The sequence below is a fragment of the Elgaria multicarinata genome, chromosome 19 (genome assembly GCF_023053635.1).
Source record: "Elgaria multicarinata webbii isolate HBS135686 ecotype San Diego chromosome 19, rElgMul1.1.pri, whole genome shotgun sequence".
NCBI lineage: Eukaryota > Metazoa > Chordata > Lepidosauria > Squamata > Anguidae > Elgaria > Elgaria multicarinata.
The window spans coordinates 5,257,913-5,271,430 of record NC_086189.1 but is presented as its reverse complement, the minus strand read 5'-3'; the positions used below and the strand labels follow the sequence as shown (position 1 = coordinate 5,271,430).

Below are 13,518 nucleotides of genomic sequence, written 5' to 3'. Positions count from 1 at the left end.
ATCCCCCTTTAAAGCCGTCCAAATTGGTGGTCATCACTAAGTCCTGTGGTGGCGAATTCCGTAGCTGAACTCTGCACTGTGTGAAGAAGTCCTGAATCTCCCACCAGTCAGCTTCATGGGATGACCGTGGGTATTATGAGAGATAGAGGAAATGTCTCCCTATCCACTTTCTCCACATCAGACATAATTTTGTACCCCTCTATCATGTCTAACATTACTCAAACAAAATGGAGAGGCGAGTAAGATGATATTATTATTATTATTATTATTATTATTATTATTATTATTACCCTTTCTCTAAGCTAGACACTCCCAGCTGTTGTAAACTTCCCTCATAGGGGAGTTGCTCCAGTCCACTGATCATTTTAGTTGCCTTTTTCTGCCTTTTTTTGAACTCTTAGAATCATAGAGTAGTAGAGTTGGAAGGGGCCTATAAGGCCATCGAGTCCAACCCCCTGCTCAATGCAGGAATCCACCCTAAAGCATCCCTGACAGATGCTTGTCCAGCTGCCTCTTGAAGGCCTCTAGTGTGGGAGAGCCCACCACCTCCCTAGGTAACTGGTTCCATTGTCGTACTGCTCTAACAGTCAGGAAGTTTTTCCTGATGTCCAGCCGGAATCTGGCTTCCTGTAACTTGAGCCCATTATTCCGTGTCCTGCACTCTGGGAGGATTGAGAAGAGATCCTGGCCCTCCTCTGTGTGATAATCTTCCAAGTATTTGAAGAGTGCTTAAAAGGATATTTTACGATATCCTTTTTTTAGGTGTGGTGAAGAGGACTGTGCTCACACCGTAGATACCTATAGAAGTGTACAAGGGCAGTATGATATTGGGAGTTTGATTTTTTATTCCTTTCCTAATTATGCCTAACATAATTAGTGCCATGCTGTCACGTGATCCAATTTTCTTCCCTCTCTGCCCCCAGGGGAGCCAGGTCAGCTGGTCGGACGCATCATCCAAAGCGACCCTTTGCAGCGCTTTGATGGCTACTTGAACAATGAGGCCAACACTAAGAAGATAGCGCAGAATGTCTTCAGCAAAGGCGACTCAGCCTATCTCACAGGTGAGCCTTTTTTTTACATACCATGATTCTTAGTTGTGGAGAATCCATAGCACGAAAGTTGTTAGAAGAGGGAAGAAAGTAGATCTCTGGGTGAGTTGCTGTAGATTAGCAAGGATTTTGAGTCCCCGTAGTTGATAAAAATGGCAACAGCAGAAAAATTCCCCTTCCCATTCCAAAATTATGATGCTGAAATAAAGAAAGGGGTATGTGTGGTGTGTATGAGAGAGAGAGAGAGGGGCAGATATTTATTTATTTATTTATTTATTTATTTATTACATTTCTATACTGCCCAATAGCCGGAGCTCTCTGGGCGGTTCACAGAAATAGATAAAAATAGATAAAAAGATAGAGAAATTTTTAATGAAATGTTCATGAAATGAGCTGTGGTGCTATTCAAGACAAATTCTTGGGCTCGGAATTCTTAAATGCTATTTATTATTTACCGTATTTCTTCAATTCTAAGACGCCATCGATGGTAAGACGCACACTAATTTCAGTACCACCAACAGGAAAAAAAAAGCTTTGATTCTAAGAAATAATAAACGCAGCCGCGCTTCTAAGACGCACCCTGTTTTTAGAGATGTTTGTAAGGGGGGAAAAGTGTGTCTTAGAATCGAAGAAATATGGTATTTATTACATGTTTATACTGCCCAATAGCTGAAGCTCTCTGGGCAGTTCACAAAAATTAAAACCATGAAGGGCATAGTAAAACCACCAACAGTGTAAAAACACAAATACAAAATACAGAATTCTAAGTGAATATCACGCCAGTCCTTTTCCAGCTTCATTGGCTGCCAGTCCAGGTCCGGGCCTGATTCAAAGTGCTGATATTAACATTTAAAGCCCTAAACGGCTTGGGGCCAGGCTATCTGAAGGAACGCCTCCTCCTGTACGTACCTGCCCGGACCCTAAGGTCATCCTCAGGGGTCCTTCTCCGCGAGCCCCTGCCAAAGGAAGTGAGGCAGGTGGCTATCAGGAGGAGGGCCTTCTCTGCTGTGGCACCCCGGCTGTGGAACGAGCTCCCTAAGGAGGTTCGCTTGGCACCTACATTATATGCTTTTAGACGTCAAGTGAAGACCTTTTTATTCTCCCAGCATTTTAACAGTCTATAAATAAATTTTAACTTGGTGTTTTAAATTTGTAATTTTGCATTGCTGCTGTTTTTATCTGGTTGAGCTTTTATATTGTATTTTATAGTATGGTTTTATACTGTTGTTTTATACTTTGAATGTTTTTAATTTTTGTGAACCGCCCAGAGAGCTCCAGCTATTGGGCGGTATAGAAATGTAATAAATAAATAAATAAATAAATAAATATCTTTTGCAGTCAGCAGATCTTGGGGTTCTAATAAAAAACACAGCCATTCCTACAAGATGAAAGTGCCCCACATAAGAGAATTCATTAAACTGTTTTAGATATGCTGGGTTTATGCATTGGTTTATACAGCCCCTTAGCCAGTTACTGGGGCACCTGCCTTGGAAGGCCCACTCACCTCTGTTCATCAAGGGGTAATGATGTTTCTTTCCTTCCTTGGATATTTATTTATTTATTTAAATTATTTATATCCCGCCCTATATCACTAAGATCTCAGGGCGGCGTACAGATAAAAACATACAGTATAAAACAATAAATATACACAGTTAAAAACAAATTAAACCAAAATCCAAGTTAAAACAATATATAATTTAAAAGCAATAGATGCAGTTAAAACAGTTAAAACAATGTGCCAGTGAGTTTAACCATCAAAGGCTTTGTTAAAAAGCCATATTTTCACTTGGCGTCGAAACGCAATCAATGTTGGTGCCAATCGGGCCTCCAAGGGGAGGGCGTTCCACAGTCGGGGTGCCACCACAGAGAAGGCCCCCTCCCTTGTCCCATCATAACGTATATGTTGCATTGGTGGGATGCGGAGAAGGGCTCCTCCAACAGATCTAAGGTCTCGGTCAGGCATATATAAGGAGAGGCGCTCTCTCAAGTATCGGAGTCCCAAGCCGTTTAGGGCTTTAAACGTCATTACCAGCACCTTGAATTCCGATGGGAAGTGTATAGGCAGCCAGTGCAGTTCCTTTAAAATCGGTGTTATGTGGGCTCTGTAAGATGTACCTGCCAGCAGTCTAGCTGCTGCATTTTGCACTAGCTGCAATTTCCACGTAGTCTTCAAGGGCAGCCCCACGTAGAGTGCATTGCAGAAGTCTAATCAGGAAGTTACCAGTGCATGCACCACTGTGGCTAGGTTGTCCCTGTCCAGGAAAGGCCGTAGCTGGCGGATCAGCCGAAGCTGACCCCTGGAAAGCAATGTTTAATTTTAGTTTTGAAGGCACCTTAAAATCACTGCCTGCTGGGTATAGTTCAAAACTAGGTAATGAAGGACTTGGTTGCCAAGAATTGAAACCTCACATCCTCCGGGGATCATTCTCCTTCGCTCCCTTCAGGTGATGTGCTAATCATGGATGAGTTGGGTTACATGTACTTCCGGGACCGCACCGGAGACACTTTCCGCTGGAAGGGTGAGAACGTCTCCACAACGGAAGTGGAGGGGACGCTCAGTCGCATCTTAAACATGACCGACGTTGTGGTCTACGGGGTCGAGGTGCCAGGTAATTGGCAACAAACGTTATTTTATTTATCACATTTATATCCTGCCTTTTTTTCCTCCAAGGGACCCAAGGCGGCATACATAATCTTCCTCCTCTCCATTTTATTCTCACAACAACAACCCTGTGAGGTGTGTTGAGCTGAGAGTCTGTGACTGAAGTCACCCAGTGGGTTTTCATGGCTGAGGGGGGACTAGAACCCGGATCTCATGACTCCCAGTCCAACACTTTAGCCACTACACCACACTGGCTACAACCAACTTCCCTTTCCTATCTCTTGCCCCTCTTTTCTTCAGGATTAAATGAAGAAGTACGGGTAGATCCCTGGATGATTGGTCTGTAGATCACATAAAGTTTCTGACTCCCAATTGTCCGATAATAGCAACAACAAAACTCCCCACTAGATTGAGGCTGCCAGAATCATCAGCCAGTGTGGTGTAGTGGCTAAGGTGTTGGACTGGGAGTTGGGAGATCCGGGTTCTAGTCCCCATTCGGCCATGGAAACTCATTGTGTGAATTTGGGGCAGTGATACTCCCAGACCAGCCTAACTCACAGGGTTGTTGTGGGGATCAAATGGAGAAGAGGAGGTTTATGTACGTCGCCTTGGGTTCCTTGAGGAGGAAACAAGGTGGGAAATAAATGTAACAAATCAATAAAAAATCAAAGGTAGATTTGTATATACTAGTGAATGGACCTGCTTTGTACTGGGGTGAAATTGCCTTTAGGTTGATGCAGAGAAGCCTTCAAACAAGGCTGTCAGAGTTGAGAGCATTGGGCTCGCCCTGCCTGAGTGGCACCCCGAGGGACGATCCCTGCCATGGTCCACCCCCGAAGTCTCCCTGAGGGATGGGTCTGTCCCCTCCATCCCCCTTAGCTAGAGCTGACCCACAGCAGTGCAGAGAGGGCAGGCCTCTAACTCTGCCTACTAATTTTCCCTGGCTTCAAACAATGCTTGTTCTTTTTTTTATATACTACAACTTGTTGGTTTGGTTTTTTCCCCCGCCTTCAATATTTGGGGCTGTGAATCCGTTCTAGCTTTCAGTCAGAACCAGTTAGAACCCTATCCAAGGTGCTGAACCAATTTTGAGGATCGGGTTCAGCACCTGAGACAAGCTCCTTTAGGGGTGGGTGAGCCCCAAATACCAACATATTTTAGCTTACAGCTCTTAGTGCCAGAAACGAAACTTTAGGAGAGGAATTTCAAGCTTTTTCAATGGGGGTGGGGGGAACTGCACAAAAGCCTGTTGTTTGGTGGTCAGGGGAAAGGAATTGGGGCCATTTTGGGAAACCGAGAGAACTGGATTTGGCCTCCAGATTTCCCAGAGGTCGTGTGGTTCTTCATCCCTCTGATAAATAAATAACTCCGGCCTCCGGGGTGTTCTGTTGACACGCCTTATCTAGGCCAAAGAAGAAGAAGAAGAAGAAAATAAAAGCCACAAGTGATTTTTTAATATATATTTCAGGCACTGAAGGGAAGGCCGGAATGGCTGCCATAGTTGACCCTGACCACTCCTGCAACTTGGAGATATTCGCCGATGAAATGAAGAAGGCCCTGCCTGCGTATGCACGGCCGATTTTCCTGAGGCTGCTCTCAAAAGTGCACAAGACAAGTGAGTCCCTTTGAAAAGCTATTTTTTAGCTGGGTTTGGGTTTGGAGGCGTGTCATCCAGTTCTGGATGGGGTTACACTCCCTCTGAAAGACTGCATTCGCAGCTTGGGGGTGCTTCTGGATCCGTCACTCCAAATGACAGCCCAGATAGATGCGACGGCCAGGAATGGCTACTATCAGCTTCGCCTGATACGCCAGCTGTGCCCCTTCCTAGAGTCGGAAGACCTAAAGACGGTCGTGCACGTGCTGGTAACTTCGAGGCTTGACTTCTGCAAAGCGCTCTACATAGGGCTACCTTTGGGCCTAGTCTGGAAACTTCAACTAGTTCAAAATATGGCAGCCAGGCTGGGCACCGGTACACCTGAGGGTGACCACATTACACCAGTTTTAAAATCTCTTCACTGGCTGCCATTTAGTTTCCGGGCAAAGTATAAAGTGTTGGTTATCACCTTTAAAGCCCTATCTTGGCTCTCCGCTCTGACCATGTTACTCCACTTCTGAAATCTCTTCATTGGCTTCCAATTCACTTCAGAATCCAATATAAACTTCTCCTGTTGACCTACAAAGCTTTTCACGGTCTAGCTCCTTCCTATCTCTCCTCTCTCATCTCACACTATTGCCCCGCTCGTGCTCTTCGCTCCCCTGATGCCATGTTTCTCGCCTGCCCAAGGGCCTCTACTTCCCTTGCTCAGCTTCGTCCATTGTCTTCGGCTGCCCCTTACGCCTGGAACGCTCTTCCAGAACATTTGCGAACTACAAGTTCAACCGCAGCTTTTAAAGCTCAGCTAAAAACTTTTCTTTTTCCTAAAGCTTTTAAAACTTGATTTTGTTCTGACTTTTATACTGCCTGTTTGGTGCATTCTCTTCCCCTCCTTATTGCTTTATTATGATTTTATTAGAATGTAAAGCCTATGCAGCAGGGTCTTGTAATTTATTGTTTTACTCTATACAGCACCATGTACATTAATAGTGCTATATAAATAAATAATAATAATAATAATAATAATAATAATAATAATAATACCTGCGGGAACACCTTCTCCCATACAATCCGCCACACACACTCAGGTCCTCTGGGAAGAATTTACTCCAGCCAACAAAAATAAGGCTGACAACTATTACTCAGAGGACCTTTTCCTCTGCCACTCCCAGATTATGGAATGACCTGCTGGGAGAGATTCATCAATTTAACAGTCTTCCGGATTTTAAGAAAGCTGTAAAGACTGATCTCTTCCGGCAGACCTACCCAGTGGAATTTTAAGATGCCTTTAAATAATGTGCTACTTTTAATGATGTGTTGAATGTTTTGATTATATGTATTTTTCAGCTTTTGCATTTGTGTTGTACCCTGCCTCAATCCGGAGGAAGAGGCGGGTAACAAATAAATATGTTTGAGGGCTTTTAATGGATTGAGGATGAGGGTTTTTAATGGAATTGTCTTAATGTGGGTTGAGGGTTTTTAATGGAATTGTTTTATATGTGATTGTAAAGCACCCCGATACCAGAAATGGTGAGGTGGCGCTATAAAAATGCTTTAAATAAATTATTATTATTATTATTATTATTATTATTATTATTATTATTATTATTATAATAAGTAAGTTAGCTTTGGGTTTCCTTTTACAAGGCAGAGCAGAGAAGGAAATGGAAGAAGAGAATTCCTCACTGTTTCTTGTTCTTTCTTGCCTCCTCATCCCTCTTCACGACCCAGGTACCTTCAAGTTCCAGAAAATGGACCTGCGGAAGGAGGGATATGACCCCAATGTGGTGAAGGACAGGCTTTATATCTTGGAGTCAAGACAATGCCGGTACTCTCCGTTGACCGAGGAGGTCTTCAAGAGGATCCAGTCAGGACAGGCGAAGCTCTAAGAGAGAATCCAAGTTTTTGGGTGGCTGCAAGGCCTCTGTCTAGGGTGCGGACCAGGGTTACGAGGGAAGGGGAGAGCCAGAAACGGTTAGATATTTAACAAAAGGCACAGCAAATTTGGGCGTTGTTTGGTCGGTTAGTTTTCGTTTCTATCAGGTTTTACAGAGGATGGTGGCATGAAAGGTGAGGGAGACGGTTGTGCATACCAAAGCATAGAAACATTATGGCTTTATTTTTTACTTCATGGAAACGGTGAAACCACCCTAGCAGGGGAAACAAGAGTGAGCATGCTACATCACTTTGCCAAAATCCGAAATCTCGTCCCCTGGGTTTCCTCAGCACCCTTTTTCCTCTTTTCGTTTTGTTCCGCCAAGCCGTCTTCAAGACCAACAAGGGCTGCGCTGCTTCGTAGCGCCTCTAAGAGGCGCTGTGGTGCTTTCATTCCCTGCCCACCAGGCCCGCGATGATGGCTGAAGGCGATACCTTGTGTTAAATTTCGCCAACCCTTTTTTCCAGGGTCCGTCCTGGAAAACAAAACAGAAACAAAAAAAGGTTGCAAGTTCTTCTTTCTTTTTTACATTGGGAGGCACGGTCTCTTTCCTTCTAGCTGCTAAAATGCTATCACTACTTCTCAGAATGGGCAGAGGGCGGTGTTGGGAATGCATTTCTTTCATGACTTCAACTTTTATTTTTTCCAGGGAAATTCTTCGTTTCTACTTTTATAACTGGACATTTATTTGTGCACATGTGTGTGTGTGTGTGTTGTAATTTATTGCAGGTTTTTTTTTTAAAAAAAAGAAAAGAATTTATTGCAGGCTTGCAATTCTGTCTATGGTTGCAAGCAGGGCCGGATTTCGCCATTCCGTAGAGTTGTCCTCCTGATAACGCCACGTTTCGTTTCTCCTATGTAAACACGGCTGCCTTCGTGCCACTTCTTCTCCTGGGGATGGGGCGGGGAGGCTTCATAAAGCTCAGAGGCAAAACGCGCTGATGGTCAATTCTTCGATTTCTGCGCCCGGTAGTTGCGTCCCCCTAGGAAACCTCCCTGCCCTTGTAAATGTTCCTAGCTGCTGCTTATGCCTCCTGAGTTTTCAGAAAGATGAACATCTGTGCATGACTTTTGCTTTCGTTTCTTTAAATTTTACTCTGAAGTGATTTGTAGGAGCAGAGGCTGTGTAAACCAGGAAACCGCTATTTGGCTGTGTAAACCAGTGGTCCAACTAGAGTTTGCAGGGAGTGCTGCAATGTATTGTTCACCATATACCCATGTGACTACTCTTGGCTGAATGTACACAGTGCACATGTGATCCCATTAAAGTATCCCCTCCCAGAGGAGCGGTTTGATGCAGGGCACATGTGGGCTGGGAGCCTTAGATGCATGTAGGATGGTGTTGGGGCATGGTGGCCACCGGACACTGCCTCAGGTGTGCAGAAGGCTACGCCCGGCCATGCGCTGTGCTTAATTTCTTATGCTGAGGGGACATTGAAAGCAGCACCTGCTTGGGTGTGAGCTAGCTGCCAGATTACCCCATTTTGGGAAGGAGGGGAGCACCAGATGCGCCATTCATGCAACGATTCTGCGTCATTATTTAGACACGGAAATGAATTGCAGGAACCATCCCGTGACTGTGGAAAACTGGGCAGCTAGTTCACAACTCCCGGAAGTGTCACTCTGAACAGGAATGGGTCGGCTTTACGTCCAGATGACAAGCATTTAATTCTTCTGCTCCGTGAAGCATGTTACCCGCATGCACCAATTGAGTTTTTGCACACCTGTCTGAAAGAGGTCAGAGTCCAGGGGTGTGGTGGAGCACATGGTTGAGTGCAGCTTCAGTCTTTACAGACAGTGCAATGTGCTGACAACGTACGGCAACTATTTATATCTTAACAGTAGCTTTGTGTGGGAGCGAATCCTGGCATGAGAATTTGTAGGGACGCAACGGTTATGGAATCTAGGGCTTGTGCCGTAATGCCTTAAGGCAGGTGCCTGACCTACTTCCTTTTGATAACCTTGAAGGAAAGCTGTTGCTACACTGCACCTTGGCAAATGTTTGACTAAAGTTCTCTGGCAACATTATTTTTTTTTAATGTTGCTTTGCGAGTGGGACAAGCAGGTTTCAGAGTTCAACAGGAGGCCGTTAAGGCTCAAAATGGACCGTTTTTTTCTCGAAACGCATGGCCTTTCTGACTCCCCGCTACCACCACCACAAGGGCAGAAACAGGTCGTTTCTTTCGAGGTCAGGTTCTCCTAGCGGGCAACATCTTGACCAGCGGATCCCACAGAATGGGACCAGTAGAACAAACAGAGTGATGCTTGCATGACTGGACCAAACTGCACACTGAATGCCAGAAGAAGAATTCTGTGTGATTCGAAAGCTTGCTTCCAGCGATTTAAAACACTGGCAGGTTCTGATCAAGCTGTCACTTCCTTTGCTTTGTGACTCTGTGGGGCAGGTTGTGTTGTAGTTGCTTGGACAACTCTTCCTCGCCTCTGGATTCCATTTTGTTTGTGTCTATGTGTGTCTGCCTGTTTTGAGTTGCATCTGGAAGATCACAAACCTCCCTTCCGGGTTTCCCCAGCTGGACTTTCTGTCAGGTATCAGGGCACGGCTTGCAGTTTTGAAGTTTTCACCTCTTTTGCAAGGTCCCCATTCCGAGGAAGAAGTAAAACCAAACGAAGGGGCAGAATCAAGGGCTGTTTTCTGTGTGGTGGGTTCTGCCAGGCTCCATCTCTTCTGTCTCCTTGCCTGGTCCCATGCCTGGGACAGTGCTCTTCCAACTAGAGATCACCATTTTGTTGTTCGGATTGCCATTCCCCTCAGAAATGTTTCGGGTAAACTTCATAAGAACATCAGAAGTGCCCGGATGCTGGATCAGACCAAGGGTCCATCTAGTACCGCAACCTGTTCACACAGTGGCCAACCAGCCACCAGCCAGGGATGAACAAGCAGGACATGGTGCAACAGCACACACACCCCATCCATGCTCCCCAGCAACTAGTGCACACAGGCTTATTGCCTCAAATACTGGAGGTAGCACACAACCATCAGGGCTAGTAGCCTTTGATAGCCTTTGCCTCCAGGAATTTATCCAACCCCCTTTGGAAGCCATCCAGATTGGTGGCCATCACTACATCTTGCGGTAGTGAATTCCATAATTTAGCCATGCCTGTGTGAAGAAGCCCTTCCTTTTATTTGTCCTGCATCTCCCACCCATCAGCTTCATGGGATGACCCCACTGGGTTCTAGTATTTTGAGAGAGGGAGAAAAATGTCTCCCTGTCCACATTCTCCACACCAGGCATAATTTTGTACACCTCTATCCGGTCTCCACTCAGCCTTCTTTTTTCCAAGCTAAACAATCCCAGTTGATGTAACCTTCCCTCCTAGGGGAGATGCTCCAGCCCCTTCATCATTTTAGCTGCCCTTTTCTGCCCTTTTTCCAGCTCTATAATATCCTTTTTTAGGTGTGGTGACCAGAACTGTACACAAATAAGGTCTTCCCAACCAAACTCAAGTTGTGCCTCTCCTGTAGGCCAAATGCCAGTGGATGCAGCGTGAGGGGTGTATATATGTGCGTGTGAGGGAGTTTTTTCTTTCTCTAGCTCAAATGATACTGGCGTTGGATGGTAGATGGTGAAACCCAGGCTTTGTCCACAAGGGCAGTGTTAGTTCTGGGGATGCATTGCTTATATGAACAGTTCACACAAGAATAGGACTATATTAAGATTTTCTCCTTCCTAGACACCCCCCTGAGCATGACTTAATTGCAGCCACCTTGGCATTGTGTGATGCACCCACATGCTCCATAGTCATCGAAGCACCCAAAGAAGAAGGACTGCAAACCTTACTCTTGTCTTGATGGATGGATGGATGTGTACTGGCCCAAGACACTTTGATGGCTGGAGTAGGAAATTTAAATGGTACCCCCCCCAAAAAAAATCCTTTCCTAGTAATTGTCCTGAACGAACAGAAGAGGCCAAAACTGAATGAACAGAAGACTCTGCAATGCCCTTGCCCTCTGAAGCTGTTTTATTGTGTGGTTTGCTGTAGTAAGGATTGCCAGATCCAGTACGGCTCAGGGACTTGGTAGTACCCGCTCTGCCAAGCCATGGTTAAGGAAGATTAACGATGGGTTGGTGTGATGTCTGAATCGAGAACCCATGGTTTACATTCTGAACTGGCTTCTGGACCCATGGTTTGGTTGGCAAACTGGAATGAGAAACCCTGATTCATAGAATTGTGGAGTTGGAAGGGACCACAAAGACCATCTAGTCCAACCCTCTGCAATGTGCAGGAAAACCAATGAAACCATCTATGAGAGGTGGCTGTCCAGCCTCTTCTGAAAAACCTCCAGAGATGGAGAACCCACAACTTCCGTAGGTAGACTGTTCCACTCTTGCATAGATCTTACTGCCAGGAAGTTTTCCCTTATATTTTATCGAAATCTAGAGAGCTGTAACTTACACCCGTTATTTCGGGTCCTAATTTCTGTGGCCATGGAAAATAGTTCTTGACCATCCTCCCTGTGGCATCCTTTTATGTACCTGAACACTGCTTACATGTCTCCCCTCAGTATTCTTTTCTCCAGACTGAACATCTCAAATTCCTTCAGTCTGTCCTCATAGGACAGATGATGTTGAAGCGTCAGTGTCATCATTTGGTGTGGGCCCTCTCTTTTTTTATTCCTCTGAGCAGTGCCCATTTTCGTTTCCCACAATGCCCCCAGCTAACGTCGCTCTGCGGCATTGTGGGAAATTTAAAGGAGGGGGGGGTAGATCCAGCTGCCTTGTGCTGCTCAGCGCAGTGTCCCACAGCCGAGTAAGCCCACCAGGGCTCGCTGACAGAGGAGGTATCCCTGCCAGAGGACATTTTGCCCAGGCCCTTACTCATACCTGAAACCAGCCTTGGGTGCCTCATTTGTGATTCTAATGCGCTTTTCTATCTTTCCAAACAAATCCATTGGTGTGTGTTTTTAATGTGTGCATTGGGGTATGGAGGAAGACGGTCTCTTTTTTTTTTTTATGTTGATGCTTTTTCAACATCTACTCAGGGAACATGGTGCTGTCGGTGGTATCTATGTGTCTGTATAGGGAGGGAGAAGAGGGGCATTTTAACACTAATCCATGAATGGAGAAACCTGACTCGTCTTTTGCCTCTGATGCTTTGTCATTATCAGCACACGACATTTTCTGTTATGCCAAGACATCGTGGCTTGTAATTCCTGCGATGGAACTAGGGAAGAAAATGGAATCTTCGCATCTAATAAAAGAGGATTTCAATTTTGCATGCCGTTGCGATTTTATGTTTTAAGGGGGTGGGGAGGGAGTCCCAATTCTGCCATTTGCTCCTTGTGGCAAAAGGAGTCCTGACGGATCCTTTGTGAAATGGAAGAAGGGCAGGCAACACTCCTTATTTTATTTTATTACTATACCGCCCAATATCTGAAGCCCTCTGGGTGGTTCAACACATTTGCATACCTTCACAGAAGGAAATAGCGACACTTGTGAATTTGTTAACACCCTGACTTTCACACTCGGGATCACGGCTCGGATTCCACAGCCGGACATATCATGCCCTCTATTTCTAATTTTCAGGTGTGAGTGCCGTTTTGTGTGTGTGGCCAAAATGACACCACCCAGGCAAAAAAGGGTAGTACAAAAATTCTTTTGGGAAAAGAAACACCAAAGGGAGGAACCCACAAAAACAGCCCAATATGGACTGAAAAGGAGGTGGGAGGTGGAATGGAATAAATCCACACTGCAACATTTTGTTGCATCTCCCATTTGTATTGCTGAAAGCTCTTCTTTGATGATCATTTATTCCGCAGTAGTTTGTCCTGAACTGCTTCTGAAATATCCAAATCTATCTGGATAGACAGTTATGGCATGGATGAAAGAGCACAGCAGTACACCATCATTCTACGTCGTTGCATGCTAATTTGCACGCATGTGCACCAGAGCCAAGATGCAACTTCTAAAGAATTAGGGAGTTGGTTCAAAAAGATGGAAGAACTCTTATTCACTTGTGTGTCCAACATCTGCCGAAAGGCAAATGCAGAGGTGGGGGCAGGACACGAAACAGGTAAGCTGTCTTACCAGAAAATAGCAATCGTCCCTAGCGAAAAAAATTATCTCCCCCCCCCCCCAATTTTCAATTTCTGAAAACATCATATGCTCTCCATCTGTGTACTTGTCTCCTCTCCACAAGGCTAGCCTTGCTGGCTGATTTTCCCTTTTTCTGGAAAGCTATAGGTGGTGGAAGATGTTCAAAATCCTGCCAGGTTTTGCACTGTCTAGCGGACTTCATTTCATTTAAAATTAGCGTTGGACAAATCTGTGCATTTTAATTTCTCTGTTTCTCATTATGAATTTTCCAGTCTTAAGTT

General features: G+C 45.1%; 1 protein-coding gene across 1 annotated transcript in view; it reads left to right on the top strand.

Annotated features, from left to right (window-relative positions):
* The window catches only part of SLC27A4 (solute carrier family 27 member 4), a 56,959-nt gene extending 44,542 nt beyond the window's left edge, over nucleotides 1-12,417 (top strand). The window contains exons 11-14 of the mRNA XM_063144465.1: nucleotides 924-1,061; nucleotides 3,494-3,658; nucleotides 5,120-5,266; nucleotides 6,977-12,417. Of these exons, the coding sequence (XP_063000535.1) occupies nucleotides 924-1,061; nucleotides 3,494-3,658; nucleotides 5,120-5,266; nucleotides 6,977-7,134 (608 nt within the window). The 3' untranslated portion in view covers nucleotides 7,135-12,417. The remainder of the gene's footprint in view (nucleotides 1-923; nucleotides 1,062-3,493; nucleotides 3,659-5,119; nucleotides 5,267-6,976) is intronic.
* Nucleotides 12,418-13,518: the final 1,101 nt, after the last annotated feature.